The 13047-nt window shown below is 34.7% G+C and overlaps 2 protein-coding genes across 4 annotated transcripts; one reads left to right on the top strand and one right to left on the bottom strand.

The window, feature by feature from the left end:
* Positions 1-1512: 1512 nt before the first annotated feature.
* On the top strand, positions 1513-5301 carry LOC130808349 (uncharacterized). Its single transcript, XM_057673826.1, has 4 exons — positions 1513-1764; positions 1990-3475; positions 3657-3836; positions 5231-5301. Exons 1-4 carry the CDS (start codon positions 1513-1515, stop codon positions 5299-5301), a joined length of 1989 nt encoding a protein of 662 aa, XP_057529809.1.
* On the bottom strand, positions 4960-12499 carry LOC130808216 (eukaryotic translation initiation factor 3 subunit E-like). 3 transcript variants are annotated; one of them, XM_057673688.1, is made up of 8 exons: positions 12140-12499; positions 11901-12055; positions 8359-8586; positions 8126-8247; positions 7620-7839; positions 6778-6920; positions 5642-5779; positions 4960-5540 (listed from the first exon to the last, which is right to left on the bottom strand). In XM_057673688.1, exons 1-8 carry the CDS (start codon positions 12345-12347, stop codon positions 5441-5443), a joined length of 1314 nt encoding a protein of 437 aa, XP_057529671.1. In that variant the 5' UTR covers positions 12348-12499; the 3' UTR covers positions 4960-5440. The 3 variants fall into 3 exon arrangements, with proteins under 3 accessions (XP_057529671.1, XP_057529672.1, XP_057529673.1); XM_057673689.1 differs by having other exon boundaries at positions 8126-8223; positions 12140-12464; XM_057673690.1 differs by having other exon boundaries at positions 12294-12446.
* Between the last annotated feature and the right edge of the window lie 548 nt (positions 12500-13047).

The following is a 13047-nucleotide window of genomic DNA, read 5'->3' as shown; positions in this document are numbered from 1 at the left end:
GATGCATTATTATACTACTTGTTAAATTTTTCAACAACATTGGCACTAGTGGTGTCTTTAAATCTAGCAACCAAATCAAACTTAAAATCTTCCCAATCCACATGTTTTCTATTAGACAGGTAATTAGACACACATATCTTAGCCTTATCAACCATGTACAAAGAAGTTGACAGGTAATTAGACACACATATCTTAGCCTTATCAACCATGTACAAAGAAGTAAGTTCCACTTTTGCCTCATCAGCAATTTTGCATAGATTAAAATATCTATTACATTTCTTTATCCACATCCTAGGATTAGTACCATCAAAGCCAGGAAAAGTGAGTTTGAGAATCATACCCTAAGGCCTTATAGAGTTGGCTTCATTATTGAAACGTCCAGAAGAAGTCTGATTAGAATTCTGATTGCTTTCTTTTAACTCAGTGATCATTTGCATCAACACTTGTATTTGCTTTGCTTCATCTTCTAGCTTCTTCTCAAGGTTCTTTACATGTTCCTCCATGGCTGATGATTTGCGAGTAATTGTCGCAAGCCTTAATGACAAGAGACTCTTAATCCAGCCTGTTCTTGAAGGAAAAAAAAATCAAAAAGCAGTGAAATCTTGAAATTTCAGAATCTATACTTCTGATGAAAATTCAGTCCACAAAGTCCAAGATCATCAAGTTACGGTTCCTACAACACAAGCTACGGTCCATGCTTTACTTAGCCACTCAAATGTCAAGAAAATGGCTGCTAATTTCGTGGGATTCTCTTCAAGGCAATCCTTTATTACTTGCCTTAAATGGGAAGTTGAATAAGGCACAATTGCCTTAAATGGGAAGTTGTATACAAGCAGCAACTTGAATTCTAGCTTTAATGCTTAAATGGGAGTTTTTTTTAGGAGAAATGCAAGAGTATTTTTTAGAAGAATATGGACGGTTCAAAGTAGCTTAATTAGCCTTAATTTGCTGTTTAAATAGATATTAATAAACGGTCATTATTAGCCTTAAATGCTTAACATTAAAAAGGCTTAATTCTAGTTTTTGTTTAATGCTTTGTTTTCTGATTTTTGTAAGAGGGAAAGTTAAAAGGTTCCTTGAAGGGAAAGTTAAAAGGTTCCTTGAGGGAAGTTGAAAGGCTCCTTGAAGACTTGTAACACTTGCATTATTTTTAGTATAAAAGGAACTCATTGCCATGCATTTTAGGCAAGTGAGATTGAAAACAAAATTCTGATTTTCTTTGTGAATTTCTTTGTGCTTACTTTGTGTTGCACGCCCCTTTTATTCTTATTACTTAGTGTTTGAGAGTAAAAGCTTTGAGAGTTTAAAATACTTAGTGAATTTTTGCTGCTCAAAGAAACCATCCAATCTAGAATAAGTTTCTAAGTTGCGTGGGTGTTCTCTTGTTTCGTTCCTTGTTGAGCTTGTTCTTAAGCTAACTCATACATTCTAAAACGGTCCTATTACACTTCCACATCAGTTGGTATCAGAGCCAAATCGTGTTGAACGAGATTACACTCGTTAATACGCAGCATGGGTTATAATCAGTCTAATGTCGAAATGTTAAAAGTAATCGTGGATCAACTTCATGTAATGCACGATGGAATGAAGAGGCATGAAACAAGGATGGATGCCATTGGAGAGACGTTGCTTAGAGTGGGTAGAAGGGTAGAGGAATTAGAGAATTCCACTCCCACCCATGGCGAGTCCCATTTTCGTAACAATCAAGAAGATAGAAGTTTCAAACTAGACCTTCCTGAATTTGATGGTTCTAGTGATCCGGAGGTTTTTTATGATTGGGTACAAAGATTAGAGAATATTTTTGAGTATAAAAAGTATGATGATGATAAGAGTTGTAAAATGGCGACTCTTAAATTGACAAAACTTGCTGGGCTTTGGTATGATAACCTCAAAGCCAAGAGAAGGAGAGAAGGGAAAAAAAAGATTGCATCTTGGGAAAAACTCAAGAAGAAAATGGAGCAACGTTGGGTCCCACGTGAATATGTGCAGGATCAATATGTCAAATTAACTCGCCTAAATCAAGGTGAGCGTAATATTGATGAATATGTACGTGAGTTTGAGAAGCTTAGCTTGGTGTGTGACATACAAGAGAAGGAACCACTCAAAATTGCGCGTTTCACAAAGGGGCTTTCTAAACCAATCTCTAATAAGGTGGATCTTCTACCTTATTCCGCTTATGATGAGGTTGTGAAGGCTGCTAGGAAGTTTGAAGCACAAAACAAAGAGGAGAAACCAAAGAATGGTCTAAGACCCCCTTTTAGAGCGTTCTCTTCCGCGGGAAAAGTTGATTCTTTTCCTAGCCCTTCTAAATCAACTGTTCCTACTAACCCTTCGAAAACTTATGGAGGAAAACCAGATTTCAAGCAAGATGCATCCAAAAGAACTTGTTACAAGTGTCATGAAAGAGGACATATTGCTAGTAAATGTCCAAAACGGAATACACTTACTATTCAAGAAGGAGAGTGGGGTTCCGAAGAAGAGGAAGAGGAGGAGGAATATGAGGAATATGGTGCTGAAGAAAATGACGCTCCATTATGTGGTGTTGTGAGAAGACTTCTACATTCCGAACCTCTCAAAGATATGCAACAACGAGAGAACCTTTTTCATACTAGATTCAAGGTTCAAGACAAGGTTTTTGATGTGATTGTTGATGGAGGATCATGCACGGATGTGGCCTCAACTGAACTTGTAAGTAAGCTTAAATTACCTACACGAAATCATGCTAAACCTTACAAGTTAAATTGGCTGGATAATGACACCGGTTTAAAGGTTAAGAAACAAGCACTAGTTTCATTCACTATAGGAAATTTTTATGATGAACGTTGGTGTGATGTTTTACCTATGAGTGCGTGTCATATTTTGCTTGGTAGACCATGGCAATTTGATAGAAAAGCTATTCATGATGGTGTTTCTAATGTCTATACGGTCACTACCAAATTAGGAAAGAAGATTAGGTTGTTACCTTTGCCCCCTAAGGTTGAACCTATGGTGGAAAAGAAACCAAACTTCCTTATGTCTAGGAAGGAGTTTGAGGAAGAATGCGTGATAGAGGGAGGAGGGTTTCCGCTTATTGTAAAGCCCATTGTTGATGATGTTTATCATGTGACTAACTCTATTCCGTTGAGAAACTTGCTTAAAGAATTTGTAGATGTGTTTCCCGATGATTTGCCTAAAGGGTTGCCTCCATTTCGTGGTATTGAACATGCAATTGATTTGGTACCGGGAGCCTCATTACCAAACAAGGCCGCCTATAGATGCAATCCCGAGCAAGCTAAGGAGTTGCAAAGACAAGTTGAAGAACTCATGGAAAAGGGCTATGTGCGTGAAAGCCTTAGTCCATTTGCGGTGCCTGCCCTTTTGGTGCCAAAGAAAGAAGGAACTTGGAGGATGTGTATTGATAGTCGTGCCATCAACAACATAACTATTAAATACAGATTTCCCATGCCAAGGCTACAAGACATGCTTGATGAATTAAGTGGAGCCACAGTTTTTAGCAAAATTGACTTGCGAAGTGGTTATCATCAAATGAGAATTCGTGAAGGAGATGAATAGAAGACTGCTTTCAAGACAAAGCAAGGTCTATATGAATGGCTTGTCATGCCATTTGGACTTTGCAATGCTCCTAGTTTGTTCGTGAGACTCATGAATGAGTGAAGGAGTACAGGTTGATCCGGAGAAAGTGAAAGCTATCTCAACATGGAATGTACCCAAAGATGTTCATGAGGTTAGAACTTTTCATGGACTAGCTTCATTTTATCGAGTCTTCATCAAGAACTTTTCCACTCTTATGGCGCCTTTAACGGAGCTCTTGAAGAAAGGTGCAACTTTCAATGTGGGTGATTTGTCTCCATACCTTGAAGATGAGAGTTTGAGGGCAAACTTCTTTGAAGAGGGGGAGAATGATGAAAATTCAGTCCACAAAGTCCAAGATCATCAAGTTACGGTTCCTACAACACAAGCTACGGTCCATGCTTTACTTAGCCACTCAAATGTCAAGAAAATGGCTGCTAATTTCGTGGGATTCTCTTCAAGGCAATCCTTTATTACTTGCCTTAAAGGGGAAGTTGAATAAGGCACAATTGCCTTAAATGGGAAGTTGTATACAAGCAGCAACTTGAATTCTAGCTTTAATGCTTAAATGGGAGTTTTTTTTAGGAGAAATGCAAGAGTATTTTTTAGAAGAATATGGACGGTTCAAAGTAGCTTAATTAGCCTTAATTTGCTGTTTAAATAGATATTAATAAACGGTCATTATTAGCCTTAAATGCTTAACATTAAAAAGGCTTAATTCTAGTTTTTGTTTAATGCTTTGTTTTCTGATTTTTGTAAGAGGGAAAGTTAAAAGGTTCCTTGAAGGGAAAGTTAAAAGGTTCCTTGAGGGAAGTTGAAAGGCTCCTTGAAGACTTGTAACACTTGCATTATTTTTAGTATAAAAGGAACTCATTGCCATGCATTTTAGGCAAGTGAGATTGAAAACAAAATTCTGATTTTCTTTGTGAATTTCTTTGTGCTTACTTTGTGTTGCACGCCCCTTTTATTCTTATTACTTAGTGTTTGAGAGTAAAAGCTTTGAGAGTTTAAAATACTTAGTGAATTTTTGCTGCTCAAAGAAACCATCCAATCTAGAATAAGTTTCTAAGCTGCGTGGATGTTCTCTTGTTTCGTTCCTTGTTGAGCTTGTTCTTAAGCTAACTCATACATTCTAAAACGGTCCCATTACACTTCCACATCAGTCTATACTTCCCTTTTAGAACTTTGTGTAGACAGGTAGTATGTAAATGTTATGCAAGAATAGAGAGTGAGAGAAACAAATTGGCTCTGATACCAATAATGCAGTTCAAAGGTAATCATGCAAAGATCATCAACTAAATTCTAATTACTAATCAAATTAGAGAACAAAAAATAGAAAAGAAATAGAGAAATGGAGAGGTAGAAAGTTAGAGCAGAAAGAGGGAAAGATAGGAAGAATGACTACTGTATTATTGATATCCTCATATTACAAAATTGTATCTTACATATCAAGTATAAGCAATGAGTAAAACAAAATAACAAAATTATTATTCTTCCCGCCAAAACTACAACTAACAACATTTAACTAACTCAAACTAACTCAATTTTGAAGACTCACATGCATTGCACGTGACCAAACTAGCTTTCCTCTATCAAATAATCTGGTACCATCAGAATTTCGAATACAAATATACTATTTGAAACCTGCAACGTATAGCAGATTTTGAAGATATCAAAACTGAACCAAATCAAGTTAACAAAAACGCTCCGTACATCCTGTCGAATTTCTAATCTCTAAAATCAAGCACGTAATTGTTTAGATAGGAAATTAACGTAATGAAATTATGACCTACAAACTCTTACACCTACAACAATCGACTATCACAGAAACTAACAGTACAAACAACCACTGCACTCCCACGTTGAAAAACTATCGCGCTGCCTGTGGGTGTCCTTGTTCGAGAAGTTGGCCGGCTAATTTGTATGTGCGCATTGACAATGCTTTAGTGTGATCTATGAGCTGCTCATACCTGGAAGAACAATAAAAAAGCATAAATTACAAACTACACCCTTAATTTACTTACAGCAGAAATAGAAGGATAGCTCAAAATAGTCGAGGAAATATTCATACACATTTGGGCAATTTGGCTCCATCACTATGGTTCCTGACTTAGAATCAATCTTGGCATCAAGCTTAGAAGTGCGTATCAGCATCAAAATCCACCTCTCAGCTTCTTCATAACTTAAATTCAATTTTCCCACAAGAGCTCTTACAAATGACAAAATTTCAAAAAAATTACTAACTTGTCAATAATATAAAAAAAAAATTCTACCATGCTTCCACATAGGTGGGGTACGGGGGTTGGGTGTATCGAAACTTGCCCTTGTAATCAAAGAGGTTGCTTCTAATTGACCTTTTATAGAAAGCATCATATCATATGAAACTTCACACAATAAGAAACACTTGATTTAATGAGTCATTTTATTATGGTCCATCACAATTCAAAACTAAACTATTACTTTATATTTTTGGCTTCATCGTACTCCACATATTTCATAAAAAAACAAAGGGATAAAAGTACACATTTTTGCAACAAGAGCTTTGGACATTCATTTCATAGTTGAATAAAATAAATAAGCATTCAAATTGTATTACCTAACCCTAAGCACACTGCCAACACACAAAATGAGGGCATGAACTCAACTTGTTCAAGAGCTCAAAAATTAGTACAACATCATACAAATTTGCGTGTTTTGGAAGGTATTAGTATATTTGGCACAACATAAAGTTTCACCAAATGTTGCAACAATCTTAAAAAATCTGGACACCAATTGTAAAGAAAAATTACAAGGGAGGCAACCAAGTTGGAAAAGCTGTTCTCCGTTGAGTTCAATTAAAAAGCAAATAACATATAGCTTAAGGAAACCATAGTTCCTATATTCCACCCCCAATCAAGTAAAATAAGAACCCACATTACTGATAAGAACTGCTTATCATGCTTAAAATGCTTGCACAAGCAAATTCACTACAGAAAAGAAGGCTTTCCAGCAGTAGCTTTAGTTGCTGCAACCAGCATATTTATGATTCTAGCCTGGAAGTAACTTACTGATAAAACAAGGTAGGCAGAAACTAAAAGAATAGCCCTTTTTTTAGAGAGGAAAGACAAGAAATATGGATCTAAATGTGGTCGTTGTGAGGATTAATTCGAGCAACATGATGTAACTATCGCCTGAAATGTAGACGATGGTCATAAAGTAGAAACATACCCCATGTCAATACGCTGATGTATCTTGCAATACGTTTCACAAATGAAAAGGCGAGCATTTTCAAGGAACTCATCCCTTAACGGAACAGTTGTATAATTGCCTTCCTCAACTCGTTTTCCAAGGAATGGATCATTTAATATGACCTGGAGAAAACATCAAGTGCAAAGAGTGAAATAGTAATATATATAAACTTCAAAAATATACAAGCCATTGAAAAAGACAAAAAATTGTATTCAGACAATTAATCTGCCTGAGGTCTATGATTCAACAAGAAAATGATAAACAATTAAGAAAAAAATCCCAGATTTTACATTCTAAAAATAACTCCTGATAAGTATGTCTGGTTTAATCAAGACCCTGCAATAATAACAAACCAGTGGAATTACTCATACTTCCAACAAGTTAGCATTCACTATTCTCTCCTACTTGTTACTATAAAACAACCTACTGTAGACAACAATTGCAGTCATTAATCACTCTTTACCATTTATGAATGATAAAATCGATGAATATAGCAGAGTAGGAGTACACAGTATACAGTACGCACAAACATTTTGCTTTCCTTCTTGACATCTAATAAGCATTTTGTTAAATTGAAGTTGCATCTAATTAGTAGACAGTGGGGTTAATATAAACACTAATTATTATTATTATATGAAAGGAAATCTAAGATCATAGCAAAACTTTGACCAAGGACAAAAGAATTGATAAGCTTATGCATTGTTGAATCCATATGTTCCATCTGGAAATCATCCCAACACATGAAGCACTAAAAAGATAGCAAAAGAAAGACTAAACAGCCCGATAAAAAAAGCATAGTCGAACAGCATAAAGACTCTTACGTCTTCACATTCCCTCAACTTCTTTTGCGCCTCATCAAAGTCATAGTTGCCAGAAACACAAGCCAAAAATTCAGTGATAGGATCTTTGTATGAGTTTTGCTCCAGCTGGATGACCTTAAGGAAATCTTTGAATTGAGGTTGTCTTCTCTTGTTGACAATGAATGCAGTTGCAAGATAACGCAAAAGATGAGGAGCATTCGTTTGTATAGCATTGAGATATCTGCCAAAAATGTTTAATTTAAATTTGATGAATGTAATATAAGGAAAAAGGGAATCCACAAATGCAGAAGGCAGAGAAACTTCAAGTACTACAGTGTACAGCAACAAATAACTATATTGACTTGCATTTGAAAGGAAAAAATGAGCAAAAAACCACTTCTCGCTCTAAGAGTGCACTGTTTTAGAAGAATGTTTAAGAAAAATATTCCACCTAGAATAGGCCACAGAATACCAAGGAAGAAACAGAAATACAATAGATATAAAATAAGTACAAATGAGAGACTTACTTATCCTGATTAAAAAGGTCAATTATTTGTGTCCTGCCATTATCATGGTTAAAGAAGATGAATAAGCTCCAATGCATCAGCCATATTCTACTTTGCACCTGATTCAAAGGTGATGTGAAAGCCTGCAACAAATAAATATCATAAATGTACACAAAAAAAAAAAAAACCAATTATTTTCACCCCCCCCACATAAAAAAGAAAAAAGAAAAACTTATAAGAGCATTGGAGCATGCCTTAGAATCGATTATCTCTTTCAAACGGTTGAGTTCCTCAAGAGCAATGTCCCAGTTTTGCATTAAAATTTCAGCTGCAAGTTTTCCCCACAAGGCACTGAGGCGTCGTTCACTGTTTGTGCAAAGAGCTCGGTACTGATAGAGAAAATCTGCTGCACCAGAATAGTTCCCACATTCAAATTGGAATTTCGCATATTGATACAATGCCTCAATCTGCTCTGGACCTATCTGAATACAAACGAAAATGAAATCTAAGAATATTCCCAGTGACCTACATAAGGACCAAAGGTAAATAAGAATCAATTGGTTTAACAAACCAAAAATAAATAAACTAAAATTACTGTATAAACAAACACCAAATTTGACAATCCCTTATCCCTTTGTCACAAGTAAAGGCCATGAGATGACAGACCAAAAATTCACGGCTCAACCAAAGAACTTTGTTTCAATTTTCACTTTAGATCCACTATGATTAACATATTTTACACAATAAAGATGCTATATAGTTGCTTAGCCACAATAAGACACAACTAAAAAAAGTTCAAAATTTTATTTTGGGCTTCAACCACCGGAATCAATCCTTCTAATGTGGGAGAAAAGACAAAAACCAAGATAGGAAGTAGGTCTTTCACACAAGTTCCTAAGTTAGAGAAAACTCGCTTAGGAGCACCTTATACTAGCACCTTGGCAGGGGATGGGTTAGAGGCCTTGATTGGATAAACGAAGCAATTTCCTAAGGATAATATTTTGATCTTCATCTTGAAAGCCCATGTATATTTTCTCTATTCTTCTTTTTCTTTTTCCTTATTTACGTTCACTTCTTTTTCTTCTGTAATTCTCTTTTCTTCCTTTTTCTTAGATCGACAATGATTTCCATATTTTACACACTAAAGATGCTATATAGTTGCTTAGCCACAATAAGACACAAATAAAAAAAGCTCAAAATTTATTTTGGGCTTCAACCACTGGAATCAATCCTTCCTAATGTGGGAGAAAAGACAAAAACAAAGATAGGAAGTAGGTCTTTCACACAAGTTCCTAAGTTTGAGAAAACTCGCCTAGGAGCACCTTAGACTAGCACCTTGGCAGGGGATGGGTTGGACGCCTTGATTGGATAAACGATGCAATAATTTGATCTTCATCTTCAAAGCCCGTGTATGTTTTTTCTATTCTTCTTTTTCTTATTCTTTATTTACGTTCAATTCTTTTTCTGATTTATTTCTTTTTTCTTCCTTTTTCTTTATTTCCCTTTTTATACTTTTTGTTGTAATTTTTTGGGGTGTTTTTAATTTATTTTTCTAAGATTAAGGTTGCCTCATACTCAAAGGCTAGGGCTTTTGTCTGGCACCTAGAGCCTAGATTTTTTGGGACTCCTAGCGCTTTAAGGTTCCTTGCCTCCTATTAAAACTAGACAAGTCAAATGACATATTGTCATAAATAATGGCACACTTAGCACTCTCACGGCAATTAAGATATTCAAGGGCATATAAATTCCACATTAGGAAGAGAAAGAATTAAGTGAAAGCTAGATATGGAAGTGTTGCAAGTAGTTTGCAACTTCAATAAAAAGAATAAAGTTAAAGAGGAAGTTTTTCACGGTCAACCATTGCAACCTATTATCAGTAGAAAAATAATGAATTATTGATGCCAGTAAAGAAGAATATAGTTAAATGTCCCTAAATTTAAGCTAGATTAAGAATAATACAGCTTAAAAGGTTCCCCAACTAAGATCTCACTTGTAGGTTGAGTGAGATTGAGTTATCACTTAAAAGCAAACTAAAGGCAGATAACCCATATCCGCCTTTGGAGACCACAGTCCTCAAAACCAAGGGCATTGAGATACTTCATAGTATCATAGTAATAGATATGATTTAGGGAAGAGCTACAATGGATGTCTAAAGGTTTTGATCTCTAAAACCACACAAATTTGCTAATTTGAAGAAAAGATCCTTCAATTTTTTTTTCCTTTCCTTCCAACTAAGCTCAACTGCCATAAAGTTCCTACTTAGTTCTCTCAGGGCAATAAATTTTGTTCGTTGGGATACGGCTCAAGAGAACAAGGGCATATAAACAAAAGAATACATGAAATGAGATCAAGTGTTTATAAAACTAGATGTAATTTGCAACTTCCATCTAGATTAATAAAACTAGATGTAATTTTCAACTTCATAGTTCTCTCAAATGTTGTTGCCTTGTAAAAAAGATCCTTGGGAAAAAAGCTCGTACACTATATATTGTAACTCACTTTTATAGAACTAAATGACAATTTTGGAATAATTTAGGATTAAATTATCCCATGATTAAGAGCATGACGATTCTCGAGAGTATCCCAACAAATAATTCACTTGTAAACCAAGTACAATTTAGTCCTCATTGAAAAGAAAAACTTTGGGCCAAGTTCCCATTGAAAAGCCATCGGAGAGCATAAGGTTGGCTTTTACAATCAAGGATATTGAAGACATTTCATAAAATTAAATAAAGATATCATTTGGGAAGAGGTACAATGTCTAAAGACCTTTTGTCTCTACATTTCATTATTTAATTGCATGATGCTTGGAAGAGAAAGAAAAGATACTTCAGATTTTGTTCTTTGGTGCTGAGTTCCCATTGAAAGGCTATCGGACAGCATAAGGTCGGCTTTTACAATCAAGAGTATTGAAGACATTTCATAAAGTTGAATAAATAGATATCATTTGGAGAAGAGGTACAATGTCTATAGACCTTTTCGCTCTACATTTCTTTGTTTCATTGCAGTAGCGAAAAAAAGGTACTTCTAATTTTGTTCTTTGGTGCAATGGAACCCAAGTGACATGAACTAATGCTCATCTAGCTCTCTAAACGGAAATAGAGTCGTCCATTGGTGTATGATACATAGAAGGGTATATGAAGCAAAAACAATATTTTCTTGCACTTCATCTTAAAAAGTAATCGTCAACATAAATGGAACACATATGTACATAATTAAACAGGATTATAAACTAATTATTACAGAAGCCAAAAGAATGCAACATGTTATACAAATAAGACCATAGAAGGTCCACACTGCCACATTACTTAGAGCTACACCCCATCTAAACCCATCAAAATTACAATCTAGTGACCAACAGAAAACAATATACAAAGAGGATACTTCCCAGTAAAATGCTGTTGTTCATAGTGTTTTCCAAAACCCAAGTCTCCAGGGAAAATTTTAAATATCCTCTTCACAGAAACAATGTCTCATTTGACAATAAAACAAATAAGAATGAAACAATAACGACAAATATCATCTAAGTTAGTTAAAACATACTTCGTTCTGTCACTTTTTAGGAAGAAAATAATTTTTTGAAATGAATCAAACCATGATAACCTAGCGCTTTTCTCTGATTGTTGATTAAGTTTTTGAAACTATTTCTTCTTTTTCTATTCTTTAATTCAATTTTGTGCCACGGTGACTTGCAGCTAAAAGGTTTCAGAGGAAGTATTAATTATACGTTCAAAGATAAAATCAATATTAATTCTCAAAAAATGTTTTACGATGACAAGAGAAAAAGGAAGAAAACCTGATAACGTTCATTAAGCATTTGAAGATTATACTGTTTATCAGCACGTAATTCCTGAACTTTATCCTCACTCTGAAGAAAAGCAACCAAAGGAGCAGCACCTTCTTCCAATGCCTTCAACCTCGCAACTATTTCAACTCTCCTATCCACCATATCTACACTCCAAAACATTTCCGATTAAATCAAAAATAAACATAATTTAAAAAAGACTCTAAAATAAAAAAAATTCAAAAGAAAACCTTGAGGAACATCATCAAGGCGGTAAAGGCTCTTGTGGATGTCCATGGCATAATCGACCATATTAGTATTGTTAAGAAGCTCGATCTTAGCCTTGAGAAGTTGTTCCTCAGGGTAAAATTGACGTTCTTGAAGAAATTCAAGTAAAGGAAATACGAGATGGCGATCGAGATGCGGCGATATTCTCGGCGTTAAATCGTAGTTCGCCATTGTTGCTGCTTGCGGATGCTGCTGTTGTTGATGTCTAGGGTTTTTTCTACCTTACTCCTTACTCGCACTCGATGATAAGTCTCCCCGGTCGCAAAACGTTGATTTAAGAAACAAAAATGTTGCTTATTGGATGTTTTATTCTTTGACGAGTCGAAACTTTTGGTTTTTTTAAACTTAGTTGGATAACTAATTGGTTAAAAACAGGTTTGATATTATATTATACTCCATATATTAATAAAAATGCTTGGAAAATTTTGATATTATATTATACTCCATATATTAATAAAAATGCTTGGAAAATTGAAAATGTGATTTTTAAAGAGCCTTGAAAAATAAAATTATTTTAGTAGATGATAAATTGATAGTTGATTGATCATATAATAATATTTTCTTAATTTAAAATCTGATCCACATGGCATTCTCATAAAGATTTGCCGTATGAAATAATTGTTATCAAAGTAAACATCAATTTATTCCCAAATATATGAGTAGTATATATTACAATCATATCATACAATCCAATAAAAAGATTGTAAAATTTCACATGTCATTCTCAATAGAGATTTGCCACATGAAATAATTCTTATCAAAATGAACATTAACTTATTCCTTAATATATGAATATTATATCACAATTAGATATATTATTTTAAATTTTCTTGGAATGTATGTTTTCATTTTTATGTTGAAGTATTTGCTA

This window comes from Amaranthus tricolor, chromosome 3, assembly GCF_026212465.1.
Source record: "Amaranthus tricolor cultivar Red isolate AtriRed21 chromosome 3, ASM2621246v1, whole genome shotgun sequence".
In the NCBI taxonomy this organism is placed as follows: domain Eukaryota; kingdom Viridiplantae; phylum Streptophyta; class Magnoliopsida; order Caryophyllales; family Amaranthaceae; genus Amaranthus; species Amaranthus tricolor.
Note: the sequence above shows the minus strand (reverse complement) of the source record. Positions and strands in the feature narration are given on the sequence as shown.